The sequence below is a fragment of the Copadichromis virginalis genome, linkage group LG17 (assembly GCF_057382275.1).
Source record: "Copadichromis virginalis isolate Kocher_CV1m ecotype Utaka linkage group LG17, C_Virginalis_male_GT1.1, whole genome shotgun sequence".
Lineage (NCBI taxonomy): Eukaryota > Metazoa > Chordata > Actinopteri > Cichliformes > Cichlidae > Copadichromis > Copadichromis virginalis.
This window is the reverse complement of record NC_140634.1, coordinates 12906621-12931662: the sequence shown is the minus strand read 5'-3', so window position 1 is coordinate 12931662 and position 25042 is coordinate 12906621. Positions and strand designations below refer to the sequence as shown.

The 25042-nt window shown below is 42.9% G+C and overlaps 1 protein-coding gene across 1 annotated transcript in view; it reads right to left on the bottom strand.

Moving 5' to 3' along the window:
* gmds (GDP-mannose 4,6-dehydratase) overlaps window positions 1–25042 on the bottom strand; it is a 200959-nt gene that overhangs the window by 103308 nt on the left and 72609 nt on the right. Inside the window, exon 7 of the mRNA XM_085436239.1 lies at window positions 14393–14520. Coding sequence (XP_085292365.1) covers window positions 14393–14520 — 128 coding nt within the window. The remainder of the gene's footprint in view (window positions 1–14392; window positions 14521–25042) is intronic.

Below are 25042 nucleotides of genomic sequence, written 5' to 3'. Positions count from 1 at the left end.
CCATGTCAGTTCTCTCCTCATCCATCAGACCAACACCTCTGCACAGCATTTCTTCACCAATTATGTGCTGGTCTGGAAACCTGTTGTACTCGGACACACGTTTCTTTATACAACGTATGTGGTCATTTACACATAGCATGCATGTGTTTGCATATGTGTAGTGCAATATTAACATAATTACAGTATATTTTTTAGTGGCACGGCCCTGGTAGTCAAATTCCCACCATGGAACATTTTATATACATGCTTGCGCATTCCTGCATGATTTTAAGTGTAAAATATCTGTGTGTGGGTCTGCGTGGCGTACGGGGACGTACACTGGTTTAATATCATAGGCTCGTGTGAACGTTGATCTACTTTAGGTCTAATAAAAAACAGACAACATCGGGAGGCCATCTGGCATTGTGTGAGGAGGGAAGACGAGCTTTCAGTGCTGTGACCCAACAAATGTTTCCATTTCATTCCAGCCACCAGGCCTGTTTGAAGTGGAATGACTGGGATGCTGTCTCTGCCACGCTCGATACACTACAGCCAACTCTCAGCGGGCTTGCATCTAAATTCCCCTCCAGCTTCAGTACCTGTGTTGAAAGCTCAGACAGACATACACACCCACAGTAAAAGTTTGGTTAATTTATTTTCCTTCATACATATATACACACATGTATACTGTTATACCGGATATGAGCGCTGTGATGCAAAACTCAGGCTTTAGACACTGTGTTTCACAGTTTCTTCTATTCTTGGCTCTGTGTGCCATTGATGAGTGGGGATATCCCTAATACGGTCATTTCAGGCTGTTAATATTCGGCGTTCGATGAGAGGAATCAGAAAAAAATCAGCCTTGCCAGATATAAAGTTCCACATACAAAACTCTGGAGCTCCACTCTTAGCACTTTTGTTTAAACCACCCAAAAAAGGGAAAAGCTTTAGCTTTCATTGGTAGGTTTTTATCTTTGCAGTAATGTGGCAACTGAAGAGCATTTTGTAACACTGGAGAATTTGAGCTAATGGTCTCCCAGCATTGGCTTTAATATCTAAAGTAACATGTACTGATATCCTGGAAAAAAACATAAGAATTAAACTGAAATTTAACACAGAGTACATACAAACTGTTGAACTTTGACAGTTTCCACTCTTTTAAATCCATGTGCAAAGAAACACGGCATCACACAGAAAGCTGAGAATCAAAGGGGTCAGTCAGTCACAAAAAAACACCACGGAAAGAGTGGGACACAGAGTGGGAGAGCTGTGAGATAAAGAGAAGCGCCGAGACTGTGACCGAGCTCTCGCAATATTTGGCCCGGTTTCGAAAAATCCGGAGCGAGAATCTTCCCACGAGCTGCTCGACTGAGGGCGACGCGCACAGAGCGCGAGCGCGGGAGTGTGAAGGAGAGAGAGAAGAGGTCACACACATTCCAGCCCCAAAGAGTTGGCCAGACTCCTCAGACAATTAAAACAAGATGACCCTCCCACCCCCACTCCCAGCCCTCTAAACATCCCTCTACTCCATCAGGCCTGTCTGCTGGACGAGTGACAGCTTCAATTCACTCCCCACGCTACACTGATACTCCCTAAAATGTCACTACAGAGACTTAGTCTTTTCTGTATGACAACATTTAAACGCACACAGACACACACAGGCCTGGGAGGGATTATTGCATTAAAGTGCCTCTCACACTTGTCCGTCCCAATCAGGGAGTGTCTCAGTTTCACAGGCCAGCTGTGGACTCCCTAACTACTGCTTCTCTCTCTCTCCCTCTCTGTGAAGTGGATTTCAAAAAGGGTTTAAAGTGAATCTAACCAAAGTTTACTGATTAGTAAACAAGAAAAAAAGTCAGTTCAAAGTAATAAGTAAATAGAAACAGTCCTGAAACATGATTCCTTGTTTAAACAAGTCCTTTTTTTCTGCTTCGCGAACAGCTCCTTTAAATGAAAAATTGCTAAATATTTAATCTTTCGTGTGGAAAATATGTGACAGATATTATGTTTTCTATTAAAGACATAATTTTTCCATAAGACATTACCCTCAGCTGGGACATCAACAGACTGCATGCGACTGATTCTGATGACGGTGTTAAAGAGCGTCACACTACAGTCACATACAGTGAAATTAAACACAGACACACACACAACAAAAATAGGATAGTAACTCCCTTGCGACTAGGAAGAGTCATTGGTTGCATTTGGTGACTTACTGGAAGTAGACGCAGCTGAACGTGCAAACACCCGTCAACCTCCGAGTAGGGCTGCACGATTTTGCATAAAATGAGAATCACGATTTTTTGGCTTAGAATTGAGATCACGATTCTCTCACGATTTTCTTTTCCAGTATAAATATTTATTGCACTTATTAACTGCACATCAACTTCGTAACAGTTGAAACTGAACATAAGAACAATAAATAAACATAAAAACAACAAATGTCTCACGTTTTGTCGTTGCAGCAAAATGTTGTACTGCTTGAAATTCCGTCTCCACCGTTGCTCGACGCTGCGTGTATAGAGCAGGTAGTGCAACAATAGAAAAATAGTTGCGGGACGGCACTGTGTAGCGTTTGTCTAGGGTGTTGATCATTTTCCTAAATCCCTGTTTTGCAGTGTTGATGGGAGCCATATCATTGGTCAGGTGATAAGTGATAGCCTCCGTAATTTCTTTGTGCCTGCGGGAGTTTGACGGGTATAGGGAAGCGCTGTATAAGGTTCCCGTTATTGATGTTTGGGTGGTTGACCGGGACGGATTTTCTCCTGTCACTTTCTCGTCATCCCTGACGTGCTCTCCGTTGTTTTTTCCCTGCTAATTTTAGCATCACACGCACAGCTTCTGTATCAGGTGGTATAAGGCTCTGCCCTTGTCATTTGTTGAGCAGGAAGAGTGAGCGCTTGTTTTCATGCAGATTACGTCCCGGATCAAAATGCGGTACAATCGTCGTTGTCTTTTTTTTTTCTTTTTTTTTTAAAAATCGTTGTCATTTGGAAATGAGATCGCACATAAGTATGAATCGAGATCGCGATTTTCTAACGATTAATCGTGCAGCCCTACCTCCGAGTGACCATTTCTGACTGCGAGCCACCTGCACAGGTCACCTGGTGGGAGGCAACTCGTCTCCAGACAATCATTGTCTGACTCGGACTGACTGCCATCGTTCTCAGACAGATTGGTGAACGTTTGCAAATAACTTTCACTCAGTGTAAGCCAGTCTGCACCACGGAGTGCAACTTGCCTGCAACGGGTCTCTTTGCAATCAGGGACTAAACAAAACGGTTGCCAACTGCTTGCATTTTGGTATATTCCTCTAAAAAAAAAAAAAAAAAGCATATTGAGCCCTTATGCCGCTTAGCAGTTGCCGTTCTGCAGCGACTACGTTACTATTTGTGGAGTAATTTCTGAATTTTTTGTTTCAAAATGAGATTCTGGCAAGACCGAATCTAGTAGTTCATATGACTTTCTGTTTGATCTGAGTATCTGTGTATTAAGCTGGCAATAGATTTGCAAATTCTGCACATTTCTCACAGACAATCGCCGTATACTCACACACAGGAAGCATGCAAATGCTAACTTGACCCCAGAAATGTGACCTCAACAGACTGCATGCCTCTGATTGGCCAGGGAGTGATGTCACTGGAATAGTCACGAGCACAATGCCTTCACTTAAAACAAACCCTCCATTTTTTAAAACACGGCAACAAGGGAAATAGTTACACACAAACCAACACCATGGTCCACCGACGAGGTGCAGACATCCTCAATTGTTTTGTTTGTGTCACATACAAACGACGTCATGGAACATAATGACTCCACCCACACTGAGCTCGTAGTTAGTTGTAATGGGAAACCACCAAATTTGAGCAGAGTCAGCCAAGCTGAGTAGCTGCTAGTAGAAAAGAGTCATTAGGCTTCAGCCTTCTCTCACACACTCTTTCTCGTCATCACCAGCTGACTCCCTCCCTCCTGTGCTGATCTGTTAAATCCCCAGCGGGGTGCCCTGCATGACCACCGGCAACCCCCCTCTAGAGACGTCAGCCCATCCGTTATTTCCTGTCCTGCTCCCTGCTTTCAAGGTGGGAGGTATATTTCTCTTTTGCATGTGTTTAGGTGCCACCTCACCCACAAATTTGTCTTCAACCAAACCTGCTGAAATCTTGCGCTGACCCTTAGAACAAACAGGTGAGGACACACTGAAAGAAGCACACTCTGTGGCCTTTGTTTTCCATTTTTAATTAAGAGAAGTGCTGATCTACTTTAATTTCTTGGTATATTAAGTTGTGTAGCATGTTCGCATCAATAATCAGTGGTTGCATCAAAATCCATCTACTGAAAACTGAAAAGCTGACTGCAATTTTTAAGTGCAGACTATGGAAAACATAAATACTGAACACTGTCGTTGAATGTTTAGGCAAACTATGCCGTTTATCGCTTCTTTTCTTTCTTCACATGATAATTTGTGCTCATTTCTACTGGTATGCACTTGGGTTCTCACACAATGGTGTTGTGTTAAGACAGCAATAAACACGGATCCATATCAGCAGTTTGGCTTACTTTGCAATCGCAGAAAAATCTGCTTAGATTTTTCATAGTAAAGCATCAAATATGTCAGTCACTTGGTGTATTGTGTGTCTCTGCTTTCTGCAGGACTCCAGGGTGCAAACTATCCTGCAGGCTCCGTATGAAAGCTGAGGATTCTGGTTACACAAGGCCGCAAAGAGAAAGGAGAGAAAAACAGAGCGGGAAAGGAAGGAGGAGAGCATCTGCTTTCATCCTCAGCCCAGCAGGGGTGAGCTTAGGCCTGTCAGTCTGAGAGAGATGGCCAGCTGCTGCGGCCTGCGCACACAGACATGAGACTTTTCTGAAGTACCGCTGGAGCTCAGCAGTAACAGTACAGCCATTTCTCTTTTCTTCTTATTACAAAGACTTATTCCTAAGGTCCAGGCTACAAAAACACAAGTGCATGTTCCATGCTGGTAAGCAAAGATTCTTTCTTGTCCAAAACGTTTCCTGAAACATTTCTTCTCTATTTTAAAAATGACCTACAGCAAGACAGTCTTCATACCAGAGTCTTCCCGCCATCCAGCTGGACAGGCAGTGGTTTCTTCTAAAAAGGCAAACTCAACAACAACTGGCTGTTTTTGAATCCTCTACTCAGGGAAAAAAAGTGTTGGCAGTCCTACTGTAAATGTATCATTTACCTTTGATGTAAAAGTGATTTGCTCTAACAATCAATACTGCAAAAAACCCCTCAGTAAATCTAACATTACAACTTCCAAAAGCTGTTCTTACAAAGATGGTGACGGTAGATGGTTTTGGTACTGTATTCCTGTAGACTCTACATTTCCAGACTTTTATTGAGTGAAACGGCCTTGAAACAGGAAAATAAAGTCGTTACTTGTGTCAGAGTTAATTATTTTCATTGCCTACTCCCACAGCAGGGGATAATGAGTGCTTTTCGCCTTATTTTTAAGAGATGGTAAGCCCAAAAAGATCAGAAACGCTGACTAATAAGCAAGAAAAACAAAGCTAATTTAGTTCGAGACACAAGATCTGAGGAGTTTAACGATATTTAAGGACCCAAACACAGAGCAACTGCACATCAAAAAACATAGCACATCTAACCACACACTGCAGCAGCTGTCCTGGAGCTTTTCATCCTATCAGTCTTTACTAGATCAAGTTTGCACCGTCTTGTAATTGTTCATATTTCCATTTACTTTTCCAGCTCAAGTGTTTCCAATCTATGTTGGTCCAAAAGTTACAGTTAAAACTGATGTGACTGAAGAGATTTCACTATGCAAGTCTATGTGCTGCTTTATTTTCCACATACATTTCCTTTTCAGCAAATCCATTTTCTCAGATCAGTCAGACGGTTCATCTTGTTTCTGCATGTCAGAAGATGGAGTTTGTGGGTTTTGATGAAAACGGCACAACAAAACTTTGCAAAACTACTCACTTTAACAACATTTGAGTTGATTAGAGTCAAATTTGAGTTGATTAGAGTAAATTTTTCTGTTCTATGGTTCATTGAGGAAAAATGATATCATCCCATCACCCTCTCCTTACTGTCTGAACACAGAGTATGGCCTCTTTAGCTGTTAAACATGGAAGGCAGCAGGTTTGCCTTTTGAAGTTAAAAAGGCTGGTACGTTTTCTTTATGTATAAAACGTGATTTTCAGGTTTGGCCTCATTTACCTAACATTTTCATAGCTTTGTTTCTTTTTATTTTAATGACACAAAGCACTTTACTTCCAGGTACATGTAATATAACTTCTAAAAGTGCAGTCATTATTTATTACTCTTTACCTGCATAAATCTAATAGTCAAACTGATTACCTGCTTTATATTCACTTCCAAGGTCTGACTTTTTTACAACGAGCAGAACAGGTCAAAAAGAAGTGAACACTACAGGAGAACGGGCAAGAAAAGGAAGTAATTCTCTGAAAACCCCGAAAATCTCCCTAAACCCCTTACTGGGATTTCGTGGCAGTGTTCCCAGCTGAAATACATATCACATGTAGAAACACATACAACCTTCACGCACTGAAAGCGACCCTAACAAGGTCTCCTCACTTCTATCATGGATCTGTTATCTGTTCTTCTATTGTTAGAGCATCAGGGGGAGTAGATTTTACCCAATCTTTCCTCAATGAATCATCCCGCTGAATTATCTGTGCTGTGAACATATTCAACATTTCGCCTTTCTAAGACTCCCACTGCCCCTCGCTCTCTCTGTCCCTCTGGTGCGATGCCACAGTAAACATGTTCAGTGATTTAGGATCTGGACAGATGGGGCAAGAGTGCCTCCCTGGACATCTGTCTCAAGAATCTCACCCAATTCATTATTTCTATCAAAGCTCAACTCCTACACCGTTTCACTCGGTGATTATGCAGAGCCAGCTCTCGTCTTCCTACCTGAGTATGGCCAAGTACGTTTAGGTATGATGGTCAAAAAAAACAATAGACAAAATATTTGCAACTTATGGTAATTATATTGGCAAACGTGAAATTTGTGTCGCAGTAAAATTTCAAAACATACATGTTAAAACAGCACGTCATCAGTAAGAAAACAAAGATATTATCACCCAATAGTTTTTATTCTGAACTGCTTGTTTTTGCAGCTTTCTTTTTCTCAGATTAGGGTGCAAGCACTGAAAGGTGTGAACGTGCTATGAAACTGCTCTTTCTCTTATTGTTCACACAAATAAACTGCTTTTGGGGCTTTAAACCAGCTTAAAATGAACACGTCAAAAGCTGTTTTCCACACGGATAGTGGAAGTGGACCCCTAGACATATCATACATGTATGATATCTGGTACACACAAAAATCTCCTTGGAACTCCAAGTTTCTCTCAGTCTAAGAGGAATTTCAACATTTTGAATTTTTGATGTCATTTTGGCTTCTTCTACATTTTTAAAGGACTCAATCCTCTAAAGAACTATGTACACCGCGAGATCCAGTGGTTTTTAGAACCACTTTACGCACCAAAAACCTGAAGTAATTGTTTTCTCTATGACTTTATCAGTGGCTCAGTCTTGTAGAAGACTTTTCCCTCCACTCTTCTTTACAACTTCATTGAGGTTGCATGAGCAAATGCCTGTTAAAGGTCTATTAGTGTTCAAAGACTGAGGTCTAGACTTCTAGATTTTTTTGCAACTCTTTGATCCTTTTTCAACCATTCATGGTTCTTATTATGCTTAGGATCATTGTCCTGTTAAATAACCTAATTTTGACCTAGCTTTAGCTATTGGACTAATGAACTCACGTTTGACTAGCATACTGTGGGATACACACGAGCAAAACAAACCAAAATCACAAGCCTTCTACCACCGTGCTGGTATGCTGTGTTGGTTTTCACCAAACATGGCAGCATGTATCACGACCAAACGTCTCCGTTTTGATCTTGTCTAACATTGTTTCAAAAGTCTTGTGGTTTGTTCAGACGCATCTTTGAAAACCTAAACCATGTGGTTATGTTCTTTTAAGGAGAAGAAGCTTTCTCCTGGCCACTTTTCCAAACATGCCATATAGGTTCAGTCTTTTTCCAATTTTTCTGTCAAGAACTTTAACATTGAACGTGTTAAATGAAGTCTGTAGTGTGAGACATGTGGCTCTTGGGTTTTTGCAGTTTCTCTAAGCACTGCAACATCTGATCTTGGGATGAATTTGCTGAGACCTCTTAATTCCTGTGGAGGCAGTAAGGGTGTTTTACAGGCCTGCATGTAGTACAGTCCTGTGGAAACTTTCTTTTTCACATGGCCACATTTGTCAAAACTCATCAACAGTCATAATAACATAAACTGGTAAACAGCACGGGGAGTATTTTGTTTGCGATCAAAATAATCTGAAATGCACAGTTTAAGCAAGATGAACAGAAAGATGAAGATCGCTGTTTACTGGATGTTCTCTCATGCCTCATAGTAGGCAGAGCAAGTGATAAGTAACTTCTTTGTGCAGCATGGTTCAGCAACAGCACAGGAGCATGTGCGTGCACGCGCTGTTGTTCTTTTTTTTCATACAAAATTGCTAGACCTGTTGCTAGAGGATTTCTTTTAGGCGAACTGAACTAGAAAGGTTGGTGTTATTTCAGGTAACTTTAGGATGCATATATAAAACTACAACTCCGACAAGATGAGTATTTAAACTGCAATGAAATAAAAACACCCTCAAGAGCCTCCCTAGATAGAAAGTCTGGAGTTGGGCCCATTATCCCCCCCCCAAAAAAAAAAGATTTTAAAGGCTCTTTGGGGGCAACCTGGGGCTCACATATCCTTACCAGTCCTTTATAAGGGATAAAGAGCTGTATTTGTTTCAGTCATCATGCTGTGTGAATGTACTTGTAGGTGAAATAAGCCCCATGGGTTAGTGTGTATGTATGCATTCATGCATGGAGAGGTGGCTGGAGGATTGGTGAGGTTTCACTGCTTTTCCCCAGAGGGGGGCAAACTCCTGTTTACTGAGCTACTACTAAAGCTGCGGTTCACATTTCACCTGCAATGAACACAAGAGAGCGTGCACATACGCAATCACATGTACATCAGTGTGTGCACAGCCGCTGTGTGGGACAGTAGCTTCAGTCAAAGTCCCTTTCTCACTGTATTGCTCTGCACTTAGGCATGAGTAGGTGGGTGTTTTCAACAAGTAGGCGTAGAGGTTTCAGGAAGCTGCTGTTGTAGTCAGAAGGTCTTGGTGGTGAAATCGAATGCTCCTTCTCCTCTCCCTTATTAGCTCCCATTGTGGGTCTTTATTACTCTAGCTATGTCGTGTGTGTTTTGAGCAGGCAAAGACATTTATCAGCTCTCTGAATAACTGCTGTGCTCTGCGGGTGTTCATTTATGCACGGCTCTCTGGGTTTTTAAAGTTTCACTGAACATTGCGCAGTCTGACGTTGGGTTGAATTTGCTGGCACATCCGCTCGCAGGAATGCTCCAAACCAGCAAACCGTCAAAACATCTGCTTCTACAGAAGTGTTCGAACTTGCTGATCATCAGTTATTCAAGTTCAATTGATTAGAAGCATGCGATTGCTGCTTATCCTCTTAATTCCTGTGGAAATAGTAAAGGAGTACTTGGTACTTTCACGGGACTGCATGTAGACATGTGAAAACATTCTTTGCCAAATCATCATAGGTCAACACCACCAGAAATAAACCTCTTGTCCTGTCACTGTGTGCCGTTCTGATGCATAAGACAACATTTAGACTTTTGGGTATGTGTGCTGAAATGAATTACTGAATCCTACATGTACTTAAACATCAATTCTTTATGCTCTTAAAAAGTGAAGTGTTGTGGATACAGAAAAATGTCGTGTGCACCGTTTCATATTTCCACATGATTGATGGCAAATCACAGCTGAGAGACTTCACTCGCAGACTGCTGGGCTACTTGTGGTTCTTAGGATATTTAAAATTAGAATGGGAGACAGAGCCTTTGGGCCCCTCTTCCACTGAACAATGTCTCTACATTAAGATTAGACCTAAATCTTTCCTTTTTGATAAAGCTTAAGGTCAGGTTTCCCTAATAGGCCTAGGCTGCCGTGGGCTTTGATGAGTGTTTCTTCACTCTTCACTTTGTGTTTAATCATTAGTTATCATCTCTGGGTCTCTTCCACAGCATGTCTTTCTTCCATCTTCCTCCCTTCACCTCTAACAAGTTGCAGTAGATGGCCGCCCCTCCGTGAGCCTGATTCTGTTGGAGGTTTCTTCCTCTTAAAAGAGAGTTTTTCCTTCCCACTGTTGCCAAGTGCTTGCTCATAGGGGGTCATCTGTATGTTGGAGTGTTCTTTGTTTTTTCTGCATTGTTGTAGGGTCTTTCAGTCAGTATAACGTGCCTTAAGGTGACGGTTTTATGTGATTTGGTGCTATTTAAATTAAATTGAATTGAATCATTTATCATGGTTATGCTGTATTAGTCAGAAGTTTGAAGAAGAGTGGCTGCTGAATATGTCACTGTTATATCTGCTGTTTCTTTATCCAGCACCCATGCATTTAAATGCAAAGTTGTTTTTTTTCCACTTTCTTCCATGCTCAGAGCCAGACATCCACGTTTACATCAAGCCTACGGTCTTGACAAAACAGATGATGACGAGGTACTGAGTCACTCCGGATAACTAAAAGTTCAAAATGTTGATGTAAATGTCTGTCTTACTGTACGAACACTCCTAGCCTGCCCTCACTGTCACCTTCCAGGCCAAAAACATGTGATGGATGGCCTGCTGCTCTCATCAATCATCTTTGATTGGCCCTGATCTGCTTTGTGATTGGTTAATTAGCCTCATCTGTAACCATTATTGCACGGAGAGGCAGCTGCAGCAGAAAAAAAACGGATAAGAAAAATAAACGAGGTGAAAAATGACACCCTCGAGGTTGTCCTGCCACCCTGCTGCCTTCACACAATGCCAGGAATCAGAGAGCTACTGCCATACAGGTGCAACCACACACATTTAGGACAGCGATGAAATGCCTTCCAACGACGGGAGTTTCACAAGTAATTATATTTTGAAAATAAATACTCAAAGAAGACAAGAGCGGGAAAGCGGGGTGTGCCATCGGGTCAACCACATCTCATCTGGCAACAGTTTGTAGGCCGAGACATACAGCAGGGAGAAGAGGAAAGCCAGCTCAAGGCAGGAGAAAAATAGGAGCTGCTTATTAGATGTCGGAGGGAAATATCTAGTAACTGGGTGGTAGCTGCTCACCAAGAGGGAGCAAGAGTTTGGTGGAGTTGTGACAGTACAAAGATGAAATAATAAAAGGTTAAGAGGTAGGAAGGACATAAAGAATAAAACACAAGAGGGAGAGGAAATGGACAAAAAGACAGCGAGAAACTAAAGCAGGATGGAGCCCGAGGGGGAGAAAAGGCCAAAACCACTAGGCTGACTCCTGCTCCCACTCCCTCCCCATCAGCCTGCTTCTCCACACAGGAAATGGCTCTCTGTAGCCAGAAGGGGAGGGTGACAGAGGGGGTGAGGAGGTGGTAGGGGCTCCAAACAGCTGTACCCACCATGAGCCTACTCAGGATGTCGGCATAGGGTGAGAGGAGAGGGGGAGAGTAGGGAGGAGGGCAGTCCTGGCGAAAGGTGGCTGACTATTACATCTTTATCTTCTCAGATAGCGCAGTGACTGATTGCTGTGGGTTTGCTTTTCACTCGGGCAGGCTCAGAGTCAGAAATTTGTTCTGCATCGCCAAATCGCAGAGAACCGCAATCAAAAAAAAAAAAGAGAGAAAGAAAAAGAGGAAAAAAAGGCCAGCCAAATGTTTCAAACACAGTCACAAAAGTGAAAAAGTCCAAAGCTTAACCTCTTTCATGAAAATGAGATCAAGAGGATTTAAATTATTTTATCTGTCGATTTTATGCTGAAGCTTCTTAATACTTTAATGATAATAAAGGCCTCCAGTGAGGGTAGCTGGGAAGCTCTAGGCCTGTCTGTCTGCCTGCCTGGGATGGACACCCGATACCAGGCTGAGACGATGCCCAGCCAGCTGCACGCCTTCAGACGTCGTTAGAGCAGACACACAGCACACCCCTCCTGCCACCCGCAATCCATCCACAGCCAATTACAAGCAATTTCCCTGTCCTGGGTGGGGTGAAGAGAGGGAAAGAGAGTCCAGGAGGAAAAGCAGTTGTCAGCCTAAAGCAGACACACATGGTTCTGTTTACAGGTTGCCAGTTGTTTGGCTTTGCCATGGTAACATAGTGCTGATGCTGACTGGATGGATATTTCAAAGTAAAATCGAGGGAGGCAGACGGAGGGGGAGGCGGTGTGGTGACAGTCGCAGCGTTTGATGGTCTTCTGGGTGGGGTGAACTTTCAGCAGAAGGGATGGTTCGCTTAATGCACAAACGTCCCACAAACATGCGTCTGTTTCACCTCTTCTTTCAAACCTCATCCCCCTCACCCTTTCCCTTCTTCGCCTCCACCTCAGTTCCCCTCAGCACCTCCAGCTTCTGTTTGGCTTCCCGAAATCCGCCTTTCCGAAACAGGAGAAGCAGAGCGAGGAGGTGCCTGATTCACCAGAGCTGGAATGTCGGCAGTTCCCACAGGAAACCTGGAGCGTCTCATGCCAGGGTGCCCTGGACAGGCAAGCGCACGCACACATAAACACGGCTGCACGTATTGGCATTAAGCACAGAAATATATTATATTATATTATATTATATTATATTATATTATATTATATTATATTATATATTTATTAACTGAGATCATGTAATAATATAGTATTATTATCTGGTACTGATCAGAGTATTAATGGGATCAGTCATACGTGAAAACTTTACATGTCAGCCGCAATCAAGGAATAAAAAACCTGCACTGCACTCTCGAAATTCACTCTAAATTGCCACAGAGTGGAAAACAGACTAATTTTAATGTCTAGGATCTTCAAACTCCAATAGCTAACACTGCTAATTCATCAAAAGTCTCAAGCCAGTCAGTCACAGATACTGTTTTCTCACATGAGAGCTGGAACACGCATGCTGGATCAGGTGACTCTGAACCCTCTCTTAGTAATGCTACAATGGTCCGAGGCTTGCTGGGGACTTCCCATGATGCAGTGAGTGTTTCTTCTTCAGGAACCTCTTGTTTGTTTTTTTTATACACCACTTTTAATTAAAAAATGAGTTATTATTAATCTGTGACGGAGCTGCCCTTCCTCCAGTCTGGTTCTTCTTGTTAAAAGGGAGTTTTTCCTTCCCACTGTCTCCAAGTGCTCACTCAAAGGGGTCGTTGGATAGTTGGGTGCACCATCCTTTATTTCATCCACTGTGAACCATGTGCATGACATCAGAATACAATCACAGTTTCTTTTTGAAAAACTAACAAGATATGCTTTCATTTTATCATTCGCAAACCAAGTCAGACTTCCTGTGACAGGAGCCAAAAATGACAATGTGCTTACGTTGGACATGACTGATGAGCAGTCTTCCCGTAACCACGCAGTGACTGATGCTTCGCTGACGCCACCGAGGGCTCCCTGCCCCACCTTAACAGCACGAATCACAGCCGCAACACTCTGCTCTGATGCCTTGACCCCCTCACTGCGCTCTCCTGTTAAACTGAGGTTCCCCGCTGTAACCTCCTCACCTCCACACCCATCTCAAAGAGCACCCCCCACTACCACCACCACCATCACCTCTTAATAATAACACAGCCTGCTGCAAGAGGTCTGCTGTCAGACATGGCAACCCGTCGAGTCTTTCATCTGAACATACACACACACGTTCTTCAACCTTAACCTATCACACACTTTCACACACGCAGGAATGTGTGCTTCCTCACACACACACACACACACACACACACACACACACACACACACACACACACACACACACGTACGTACTGGAGAGAAACAAAAAAACCCCCCCCACATACACACAATTTCAGCTCCGTCTCCTTCTCAACGTGGCGACCCCACTGTTCGTTTCACCTCCCCACCCCTCCTTCTCTGCTTGCTGCTGGCACCGTTACATTAACACAAACACAGTATTTCTGTCATCGTCCCCAGGACGCAGCGTTCCCTTAATATCTCTCTTTCTTTTGCAGGCGTTCAGGGAATGGCAAACGAGGGCCTGAAGGGATCTGGGACATGGGTGAGTTGTGGGAAACCAGAGTGCATTCTGTGGCCTCACAGCATGCGGCACTCTCCCTCTCCTCCCGCTGCCCTTCTCTTTCTCTATCTCTGTTTCTCTTTTGGCAGACAATCACAGGAGGCTTCATGCAGATCGCATATTGGGGCCTCGAATGAGCTGGGAAAACATGCTCCGTTAATACTATGTGCACATCTGAACCCGGTTCAACTCCGAGGCAGAGATAGTATGCGTGTGATGGTGCGTGTATGTTTGTGTGTGTGTGTGTATATATTCCTCTAAGCTTGTGTGTGGTAATGGCGGTGTTTGTTTTACCTCCACGTAGTCGTTGGCATGGCCCCAGTCCCTCTTGGAGTCCAGGTTGCCCAGGCTGAAGAATTCCAGTTGGCCAAGGTGAATCTTTGCCACAGAACGGCTGATCTTACGCGTCACAAAGTTTGCACCTAAAACACACACGTTAATAATGCTTTGTTAGCATCTTTTGAATTCAATTATGCTCCGCGAAGGATATAAATGTAAGAGAGGTTCAGTTTGGCCCAGTGCACACAAAATACAAATAGAAAAGAAAGAAATACAAATAGAAAAAATATGGAGCAGATAAGTGAAGTCAGGGCCTCCTAAATGAAAATAGAATTTAGAGATCCTAGACAAACTTCTTCAAAACAGTCGACCCCACACACAGAAAAGCACACGCGGCAACAGCCTTCCAAACCTCCCCTTTTCTTCCAAACCCCTTATAGCCAAAACAAGAAAAAAAAAGAGAAAGTTAAAAAGTAACCCAGAGTCAAATCAGGTCTTTACCAACTCACATGACAGCCATTAGAGCCTCCAATGATTTTTCTCGCGAATTCACTTTTGGTGACAAATCTGGGCTGAAATCCAAGACAAATCGCACACACGCACACACAACAGGGAAGTTCCAGAGAAATTGACAACCAAACAGGACCACCCTGGCTCTGCTGGTTGCAGTGTCCAGTAAAGGAACACCACACTGACAGCTGATTCATATGCCAGATCACCTGGCGATGCTCCTCATCTGAGCTGACACACATGGCGATATGATCTGTGGCAAAACAAATGAGCTTCTAATGACTGTTTCTGTGCGGCTCGAATGGTTAGAAGCACTTTTGGGTGTTCTGGCGGGACACCGTGGGCTGGTGTCATGTTCTCTGCTCACGCTGTGGGGAAAAAGATGCTGCAGGGAGCCAGCCCTCCAACCCAAATACAGTATTATATCAATAGAAATCAACACTAAATATTAGGGTGTCATGTCTAATAATACCACCATCTTTGTTGAAGCAGCACATTAGCCCTTAAGGAGTTTCACTCTGGCTAGTCTTTCCTATCTAATGTTTAAAATGGAAGACATGTAGAATCTGTGAAAACAATTTCAAAGAAAAGCTTCAAACTTGCATCAAAGTGTTGGTTATTTTTAGCTCATTCAACATTTCTACTGTACATAAATCTCCCACAACCCTGGTGGACCCCTCGGAGCCCTCTTAAAAGCCCCTCCATGCTGTTTTTGAACTCATCATGCTTAAGATGAATGTTGCCTTTTAGGTCAGCGCCCGTCCCTGGCTGTAATAGCACAGCTCTGTCTCGACACTGTATCACTGTTCCCCTGACATGGAGCAGAGCCTCCATTTAGACGCAGGAAAATCCCATGAACCCAATCATGCGAACGCACAAAATTTGTAGTAATTATTTCATAGGAAAGAGACAGCCCTGGGCGGCCTGAGCAGAAACAGACCAGGGAAGGTTAGACACGCTTATTTAAGAAAATACAGCATACTTGTGTGCTGGTAGCAGGTCACATGGCCCCCTGTGTCAGTGCTGCTTAGCCGCCATGTTGAGCTGGAGTTTAATAAAGTGCAAATGAGGATTTGTACATTCACTCTGCTTCCTCTGGATCACACTACAAAACGGAGATCAACGCTAAAAGCCACCTATTGTTCTCAAGTCTATGAATCAAAATTATTGACACACAGATTTTGAAATAGCACGTGTCCACAGAGCATGCATAAACTGTCAGTGGAAACCCCCTTCGATGTCAGGCCTGTCCCGTCTTTGCATGATCATCTCTCCTGGCCTCAGGGGCTATTCTCAAAGCTGGCAGGTCATCTGTTCTGGCAGATACCGCCGCTCCCGCCAACTCTGTAATCATATTAACCAACAATTATTCATCTACCACTGACATATTCATGATTGTCAGCTTTGCTCTCATCTGTATTAGCCAGACAGGTTTTTATCCCATCACTGCCACGTGGATGTATTAACCACAAAGCCTATACACAATGTTGCTGTATGAGTTGCACTGTATGTTTTACACAACCCATACTCGTGGGCTTAGTTCGATTTTAGAGACAGGTGCTGCTGCTTTGATTTGGAACAGTTTCTCTCCCCTTATGTAAAAAAATGCTTTGGAAAACTGTTTAATTTTTGTCCTATTTTAGCTTTACTCAATGATAAAGCAACAGGGCTCTGACCCGTCGTCTAGCCATCACGATTTGGCCCTTGTAAAACTCACTCTAATCCTTATGCTCGCCCCTTTTGCCTCCACGTTCACTTATTCCTTCATGGCAACTAACAGATCAAATGCCTTGATTAAAGACAAGAAGGTCAATACTGAGGACAGCTGATCACAAGCTATCGAAAAAAATACAAAGAACAACAAGTATATATGTTGGACAAGTGAAGTCCACCATATAAAAAAAACACTGGTTCAGCTTTTGCTTTCAGCTGGACTAGACATGTCATCAGCCTTTAGCTCCAGTCATCTGTCAGAAGCTGCTAATGCTAACATGGTGCCACAAGCTAAACGGGGCCCTTCAAAACCAAACATCGCTTCTAAGAGAAACTTTGCCTTCTTCAAACGAGCTCTGGATCTGAACTAGAGGCAACAAGACTGTTGGATTAAAGGAAACTATCTAATAAGGCGATGAAGACACGGGTATGTAAAGAGTGGCAACACGCCTGCAAAAATAAATAAATAACAATGCAGGTATCATGGTTGGTCAAGGTGCTGAAAGATGATATGATAGATTTTCACAGATATGGACAGGACACAGCTTTCAAAAGATTGCAAGATATTTTTTTACATCAAGAATTTTCATTAGCTGAAGCCCTTTATATAGTGTATGTTAGGACCTGGCAATGTGCAAGGGAATGTACTGTAACAAGAGCCCAGACTGGTAACTGCAGTAAACTGGAAGGCAGGGGGTTGATTTGATCCAACATCCAAGGGAAACTCAAGTTTGCAGGTTAAACACAGGTTGTCAAAACTCTGCAGAGCCAAGCTGGCTCTTAAAAAGGTGGCAGAGATATACAGTATAGCACAGTACCCCAATCAGTAATAAAGTCTATTATTTCCCCCTGAGCACACCTGTAGTCTCCTTGTAAAGCTCACACCTCTGTTTGGAGTGGCTCTGCTCCCTGCCTTCTCTAATTGGTCCAGTGTGGAGCAGAGCATGGACCTAATGGACCGGCCTGCCTGGCCATGGACAAAGCCTGCTCTGTTACTGGCCCGGGTGTTAATGTGTTTCCTTTACTGGCAGCAGCACTGCAGGGCAGCCAGGAGGAGGGGTAGAGGCAAGCAAGGGGGGAACTGGGGGGGCTAACAGGAGGCTCTGAGCCCAAAGGGGGCAGTGGTGGCCGTTTAACCTTAGACCGGCGGAAAGTCTAATAAAACCACGGGCCGTGAAAACTGAGCAGACAGCAAAACCCGAGCCAGAAACTGACACTCGCGCTCTCTCTCAGCCTCAGTCTTACTTAAGCGCTTTTCTTTTTTTCCACTATTCTTTTTCATTTTTTGGCCAGAGAAGCAACAGGAAAAACGTAACACACAGGCTTCGCTGGCACAGCTGGGACCAAGTACGGGGAGGAAAAGGAGGAGGAGGCTGAGGAGAAATGTATGGAGATGTCTCCAATGCAGAGCCAGGCCACGTGGGCCCAGACAGGATAGGGCAGGAGCTGTCAGCTGGGGGCTTGGTTCTGGGGAACTCGGGGAGTGGACTGCGGGTTTGAGGAAATTTTAGCTCGACCTAGGTTACTCAACGGATTCTGTCGTTAGAATTGTGCTGCTAAAGAAAGGTGAATTGTGAAGTCTCATAGTGTGTGACGGTCCAGACCTTACACACCCAGACCTCAAAATGTCTGAGTCACACTCATTTATATTACTGTCTGAGAGCGTATTTATGTGCAGTTACTGTTCGGAAATCAACCACAGTGTAATTTATTCAAATCTCTCCTCTGTAACATTTATTCTGAAGACACATTGTGTGGTTGTGGGAAGGCAAAAAATGGTACATTAGCTCTGGAAAAACTGAAAAGCTGAGTAAACTCAAGTCCTGAATTAGGCCAAACATTTATCAAGATGATATTTGCACAGGTAAAAAACACCTACTTCCTTCCTTCATTCCAAGTTTCCTCTTCCACCTTCAGACCTGGTGTATGTTTTCATCACCTTCTAAGTATATTCCAAGATTACTCACAGGATGTTATCGGGTTCTCTATTTTCTTAATGAAAACTGTGGAATGGCTTGGTACCCAGACTCTTAATGAACCACATTGTAAAAGAAGTACTGTTTATAGGTCATATTTCTCTAAAGGTGACCTATAATGATCATTTCCAGTTCTGCATTTGTAATTTTTGACTCTACTAGAGTAGCTCTGCATGAGTCACTGTCCAAAATAATCCTTATTCACCTCACTGGATTCACTGGATCTTAGTTCAGCTTTCGGGTTTATTCTAGTCTGAAAGATACAGTTTTAGCTCCCTTCCCCTCCCTTTAAGATTAGGGTTAAAAACCTTTCCTTTTTGATAAAGCGTATAGTTAGGGCTGGATCTTGTGACCCCGAACCCTCTCTAATAGCACTTTTCCACTAGTACCTACTAGAGATGGACCGATCCGATATTACGTATCGGTATCGGTCCGATACTGACCTAAATTACTGGATCGGATATCGGAGAAAAATAAAAAATGTAATCCGATCCATTAAATATCACGAAAGCACCTCACAAAACTTGCAACACGCTGTAACTCACCTCAGAACGTTAGCACGTCGGAGCAGTGGCTGTGGCATGCGGGACCTGTCGTGGTCTGGATAGCATGTGGAGCTTCGCTAGCAACCTGGCATTTCATCTCCGACAAAGTTATCCCCGAGAGAAGTAAAGCAAGTGTGTAAGTCCATCTCTGAATGTTTGTAAAGCATTCCTGCGTTAAGCTTAACAAGCGACTGCCTCTCGCTCTCCGGCTGCTACTTCAATCGTGAAACTGATCAGCTGATCGGCTTTTCTGTCGGGAGTCTGTCTCTCTTGTTTGTTTTTGGTCCACTTTGCACCAGAAAGAGCAAACCAGCGGCTGAACAACAGCAGAACGTTTAAGCTTGATCAGCTGTTGTTAGAATTTATTTATTATTACTTTCTACTCAGGATCTTTTTCTACGTAGCTGACGGCTGTAACTGTGCAGGGGCGGATCTAGCAAAGTTTAGCCAGGGGGGCCAATAGGGCATGAACAGGGAAAAGGGGGCACAAAGACATACTTTTCTTTCTTATTCTCATTTAAAATGTCGAGCTTTTAATAAATAATTATCTGACACCCAAAGTTTTAATTTGATGTAAAATGAATAGAAGTCAATTACTGTATATAGTGACTATTAAGTCTAATATATATACCCTAGTAAACTATAGTACTTTTTACTTTGGGAAGGTACCATCTGTGCAGTCTGCAATTTTGTTGAAGAAAGATGTTGAATCTATTTAATATTTCTTGAAAAAAAATTGATTTCTGTGCATTTTTTTTTCACACTGCATCAAATTAAGGTTGATTACGTCGATTAAGCATCATGAGGTGGCGCGTGAGGGGTGGTTCCCTATTTTTTATTTATTTATTTTTGTTGTTGCTGGGAGTTGGAACCCTATTAGTTAGGTTGCTTAATATTTACGCTAAGTACTCTTTAAAATACCAGAATAGGGAGGATGGTGCAGGTTTAAGTTTATTAGATTGATCAGTATTGCTGAACTATGAAATATTTTTTTTGTATACAGGTATAACAGAATAGCTTTAGTGTAGTTGTTGTTTTAAACTTGAGTATGAACTTGCAGACTTGCAAAATGCAGCAAGATATTTTAAAAAACAGTTTTGTTGATTAAAAAACACTATATCGGATTCATATCGGTATCGGCAGATATCCAAATTTATGATATCGGTATCGGTATCGGACATAAAAAAGTGGTATCGTGCCATCTCTAGTACCTACTAGGCTCGACTTAATGCAGCTCCACTGAACTCTGTTTTGGATGTTTTCAATTACAATCACCCTAATGTGTGTGGGTTCATTATATCAACATGGGCCAAAGTCGCACACAAAATATGTGGATAATGGAGGACGGCTAGCAGTTGGTATAACAGATGCTCAGTGAATGGCTTTTTGTCAGACTCCATTGTTAGTCAGTTCCCTTATTGCCAGGTTTCAACAATTGCGGTTTTGATTTTTCGTAAGGGAGATGCTCTCATGACTCATCAGTTGATGCCACATTGCTTGGAACTCCAGCCAAGTAGGTGCTTAAATATGCCTTAAACCAGGTACTTTCACCTAATGGAAAGCCATAAAAACCAAGTCAAGTCGAGCTGAGCCGACAAGAGCAGGGACTAGTGAAAAAGAGCTATTAGTTACATTCTAATAGGCCTAGGCTTGCTGGTGGCTTCCCATGATGCACTGAGTGTTATTTCTTCAGCCACCTCTTTTCACTCTCTGTGTTTATAATCCACTCTGCATTTATTAAATGGTTATTATTAATCTCTGGCTCTCTTCTACAATGTGTCTTTTGTCCTGTCTCCTCCCCTCACCCACAACGGGTTGTGGCAGATGGCCAGACCTCCATGAGTCTGGTTCTGCTGGAGGTTTCTTCCTGTCAAAAGGGAGTTTTTCCTTCTCACTGTCGCCAAGTGCTTGTTCATAGGAAGTGATCTGATTATTGGAAAAAAAACGGTCTGAAACGTAGTCTGGAGCCTGCACGCTTGGCTCAGAGTAATTAGTACACATGCTGAACTCACTTTTGTCATGTTTAATGAGAGTATCCACCACAGTAACAGTGTATAAAAGACAGAGATGATTAAAAAAAAAAAATACTATTTCCCCCTCAAAAAGTTAAAGCACAAACTCATTCCAGCTTTTTCCCTAGGTGTTTGACAGGTGAGTCATTTCTGTCATGAGCCTGTCTGAACTGGCCACGTTTCGGAGGTGGAAAAAGAAAAAATAGCCGAAACCTAATTCGGATTGCCGCAGCGTTGTCATAGAAACTCTTCAGTTACCTCAACACAGGGTTTACACACCTGTTTTGGAATTCAACCAGAACTGCAAATCCCATAATCCCACTCCGTCTTTGAGAAATGGCCTTGGGGAGTCAAAGGATTTCTGGTAGATTTCAAGTGAAAAATGTAACCCTTAATATCTATCTCCACTCCCAGACATTTTCGGATTTAGATCAACTCACTAGCCGTATTTACTTCAAAACGAATGCCTACTCATTCCATACCCATCTTCTTTATCTCTGCCGAGTTATGAACAAAATACCTGACTTGCACGAGCACTGAGTGATTTCGCAGGAGGAATCTTCCCTGGGTCGGGGGGGTTGGCCAAATTCCACCCAGACCAAAGACCTGTCAGTGTCTGCCATCACTGTTATTGCACAATTCACATTCTGACTGATCTCTGGAGCCTCAGCCGAGGGAGAATATTTGCATTACATCCAAGACAGGTCATGAGCTCAGCTCCGCCAACATAGCGTCTATTCACACCTGACAGACTGCTGCCCTCGTTCTGGGCTGACTCAACTGACAGGGAGGGTGCAGAGAGAAAGAAATGTGGTGCAAGAAGATTTGGGAATGGAGCTGGAGGATTGAGAAGTCAAAGACAACGAGCAAAAAAGGCACAATTTCTTTTTAAAACTGGGTGTAATGCAACTAAATGAATGGAGTGTGAAAAATCGTGTGGAGAAAGAAAAGGAGAAAGTGAGAGAGGAGTTTATGATACATGTTGTCCTTGAGTTTTAACACTAAGAGCACCGCCTCCACACTGTTGAACCCAGGGTCTAAAATAAAGATGGCGGCATCCAGTAGTTTGACTAAATTAAAATAGTGCAGACTGACATCTTGAGGTTTGCTCGTCCTGCTGCAGGGCCTTGATGGGCCTTGGCAAAGGTTGGGAGAGCAGTGGCGGTGCCCTCGACTTGTGGTGCAATTATGCCACTCAAAGCAAGCACCTCAGTCAACAAGATTCTTGGCTACCATGGTGATCTGGGATAACAAATAGCAATTTGAGGGCGGCGATGGGGATGAGTGAAGGTAGAAACCTCCATGACCACGTGACACATCTGAAACCAACTGAGGCAATAGGGGAAGCACCTTTGTGGCTAAATAGCACAGGCCTGTAGGAGGTGTGAAGGCTAGAGACGAGTCTGTCATCAGTTTTGCTTCGAAGATTTAAACACTGATCCTCACCTGGCCATAGTTCAGCTGATGTTTAGGCTGCTTTCATTCAGCCCACTCTCAACACTACCAATGAAATCAAAGACCCTAAACTGAAAAGTGGCTGCTCCGGCTCAAAAGATACTGCCTAATCCCCTTGATGTCCACTGACCCAGTCGTTCCCATCTTAAGATTTTCTTTGAAAACAGCCTTTCCAATAAACGGAAAACATATCGTCTTACAAACCTATTATGCGATCTGACCTTTTGAGCTCAATCTCAACGAAAGGGGGAAAGATGAATCCAAGGCATGTAGGGGCTGAGCCGTTGTATATGTATGTTTTTAAGGGGTAGCATTGATTTTGGCAGTACCATTTCAACTTCCCAAATGCTAACTGCTGTTCTCGCCTAACATAACAGTATATTATTCTATACTGCCAAGCATGAACCACAGAGCACTGAGGGAGGAGAGATGGATGGGACTTCCCCAAATAAACCAAAGGATCAGCCTCCAACTGTTGTTGGCTAGTAGTATGAACTGTGTACATACACACACGAAGCAATATTACTATAGTGATTTACTGCACAGCCTTACACCAACACACTATTAATAACTAAAAACCAAACAAAGGTTTCGCCTGCTGCTGTCAAAACTGGATTCTGAGGGATTCAGTGTTTGTTGAATACGCTGAACAAATAAGCATGCGACTGGCTGTTTGCACAGGTTTCACTGCTGATCGTGCTGTTCAAGAGATTGAAGTACTTCACAGTCTCACATGTCAAACTATCTATGGAATCCATTTAGCATCCCTGTGAGTGTTAATTCCCTCTCTTCAGAGGCAGTATGCTGATTGTTTGTTATGGCTAATAACTAGGATAACCAGAAAGGGGCAAGCTGCGGTGAGAACCACCTGGCAGATGCAGACCTCTGTTTGCTTTGTTTCACGCTGGATTTCCATCAGGTTATTTTTTCTTCCCCGACTGTTTGATTCCAGCCTTTTGCTGCAGGACAATGGTAAGCGTCTGTTTGTTGGCAGAACAGTTTGGTGTTTACAGAAATGGTAAGAGAAACCAGAAATGCATTCCTGCAGGGATTAAATCATTCTGAGCGTCATAAGACACAGAACTCCTTTGCATAGTGCTCCAGAGAGGCAGGGCATCTGATCAAAACTCTCCAGCCACTCCCAGCATTCATTGTCCTGTGTGACACATCGCGGCACACTGTCTAGTGAACAAGACAGGACACTGTTCGGTCAGACGCCTTTAAAGGGAGACTCGGTAAAGGTTGTTAAAAGGAAAAAAATCCTCATCAAAGCAAACGTCTATTTGTTTCTCAAACACAAATGCACACAGATGCAATAGTAATCTGGGACAATGACCTCACCGTGTTTCCTGTGCGTGGGAGGCGAGGTGGGGTAGTGGTGATGTCAGAGCCAGTGAAATTGACATCCTTGACCTCATTAGTGAGAAATTTATTCAGACATGCACGATGTTTGTAAAGAACAGGAGGAGTTACATGCAAATAATGAGCAATCTTTTTTCCCCCTTTCTCCCATGAGTGAATTAACAAGTTAAGGCAGTTCTATAAAATTCTACAGACGTTTTCAGAAGGGTGTGCCTGCAAGCAAGAGAGTAATGCAAAATTCCTCTGGCGATCTGTGGTGCAATTTTTAAAATCACTGGGAAATCTAATTGACATGCACTGATTTCAGTGGATTTTATTCAGTTCCATTTTATTTATATAGTGCAAGTCACAAAAGCAGTGGTGTCAAGGTATTTCACATTGTAAGGTAAAGACCCTGCAATAATACAGAGACAGCCCAAACAATCACACGGCCCCCTATGAACAAGCACTTGGCAACAGCGGGAAGGAAAAACTCCCTTTTAACAGGAAGAAAGCTCCAGCAGAAACAGGCTCTGGGAGAGGAGACAGAATAAAAGACACACTGTGGAAGAGAGATTAACAATAACAATGATTTACGTGCAGAGTGGAGTATAAACACAAGAAATTATATGCTTTATCAAAAATGTTTTAAGCCTAATCTTAAAAACAGTGAGAATGTCTGTTTCTCAAATCTCAACTTGGAGCTGGTTTCACAGGAGGGGGACCTGACAGCTGAAACATCTGCTGGTTTTATGTTTTAATTGTCAGCCTAACTGTCAAGAAGTTTTCTCTTATATCTTTCTCTGGATGGTCATTTCTATATTTATCCAGAAACTATAATACAGTAAAAACATCTATATAATGCCTCACACTGCAGTGTTAGCTGTAGCGTGACACAAAGCGGTGCCTTACAATGCTCAGATTATTGTTTCTGTGATGAGTAATATGATATTCTGCAACAAAGTCATCAGGTACTTAGATACTTTTTTAAACAACCAGTCCATTAATGTTAAACAGGTCAGCACATTCTGCTGTTCCTTTTGTTGTGGTTAAGGTCACCTAGTGTGATGAGAGAAAAGACGGCTATTAGATTGTAGAAATATTTGCATTATT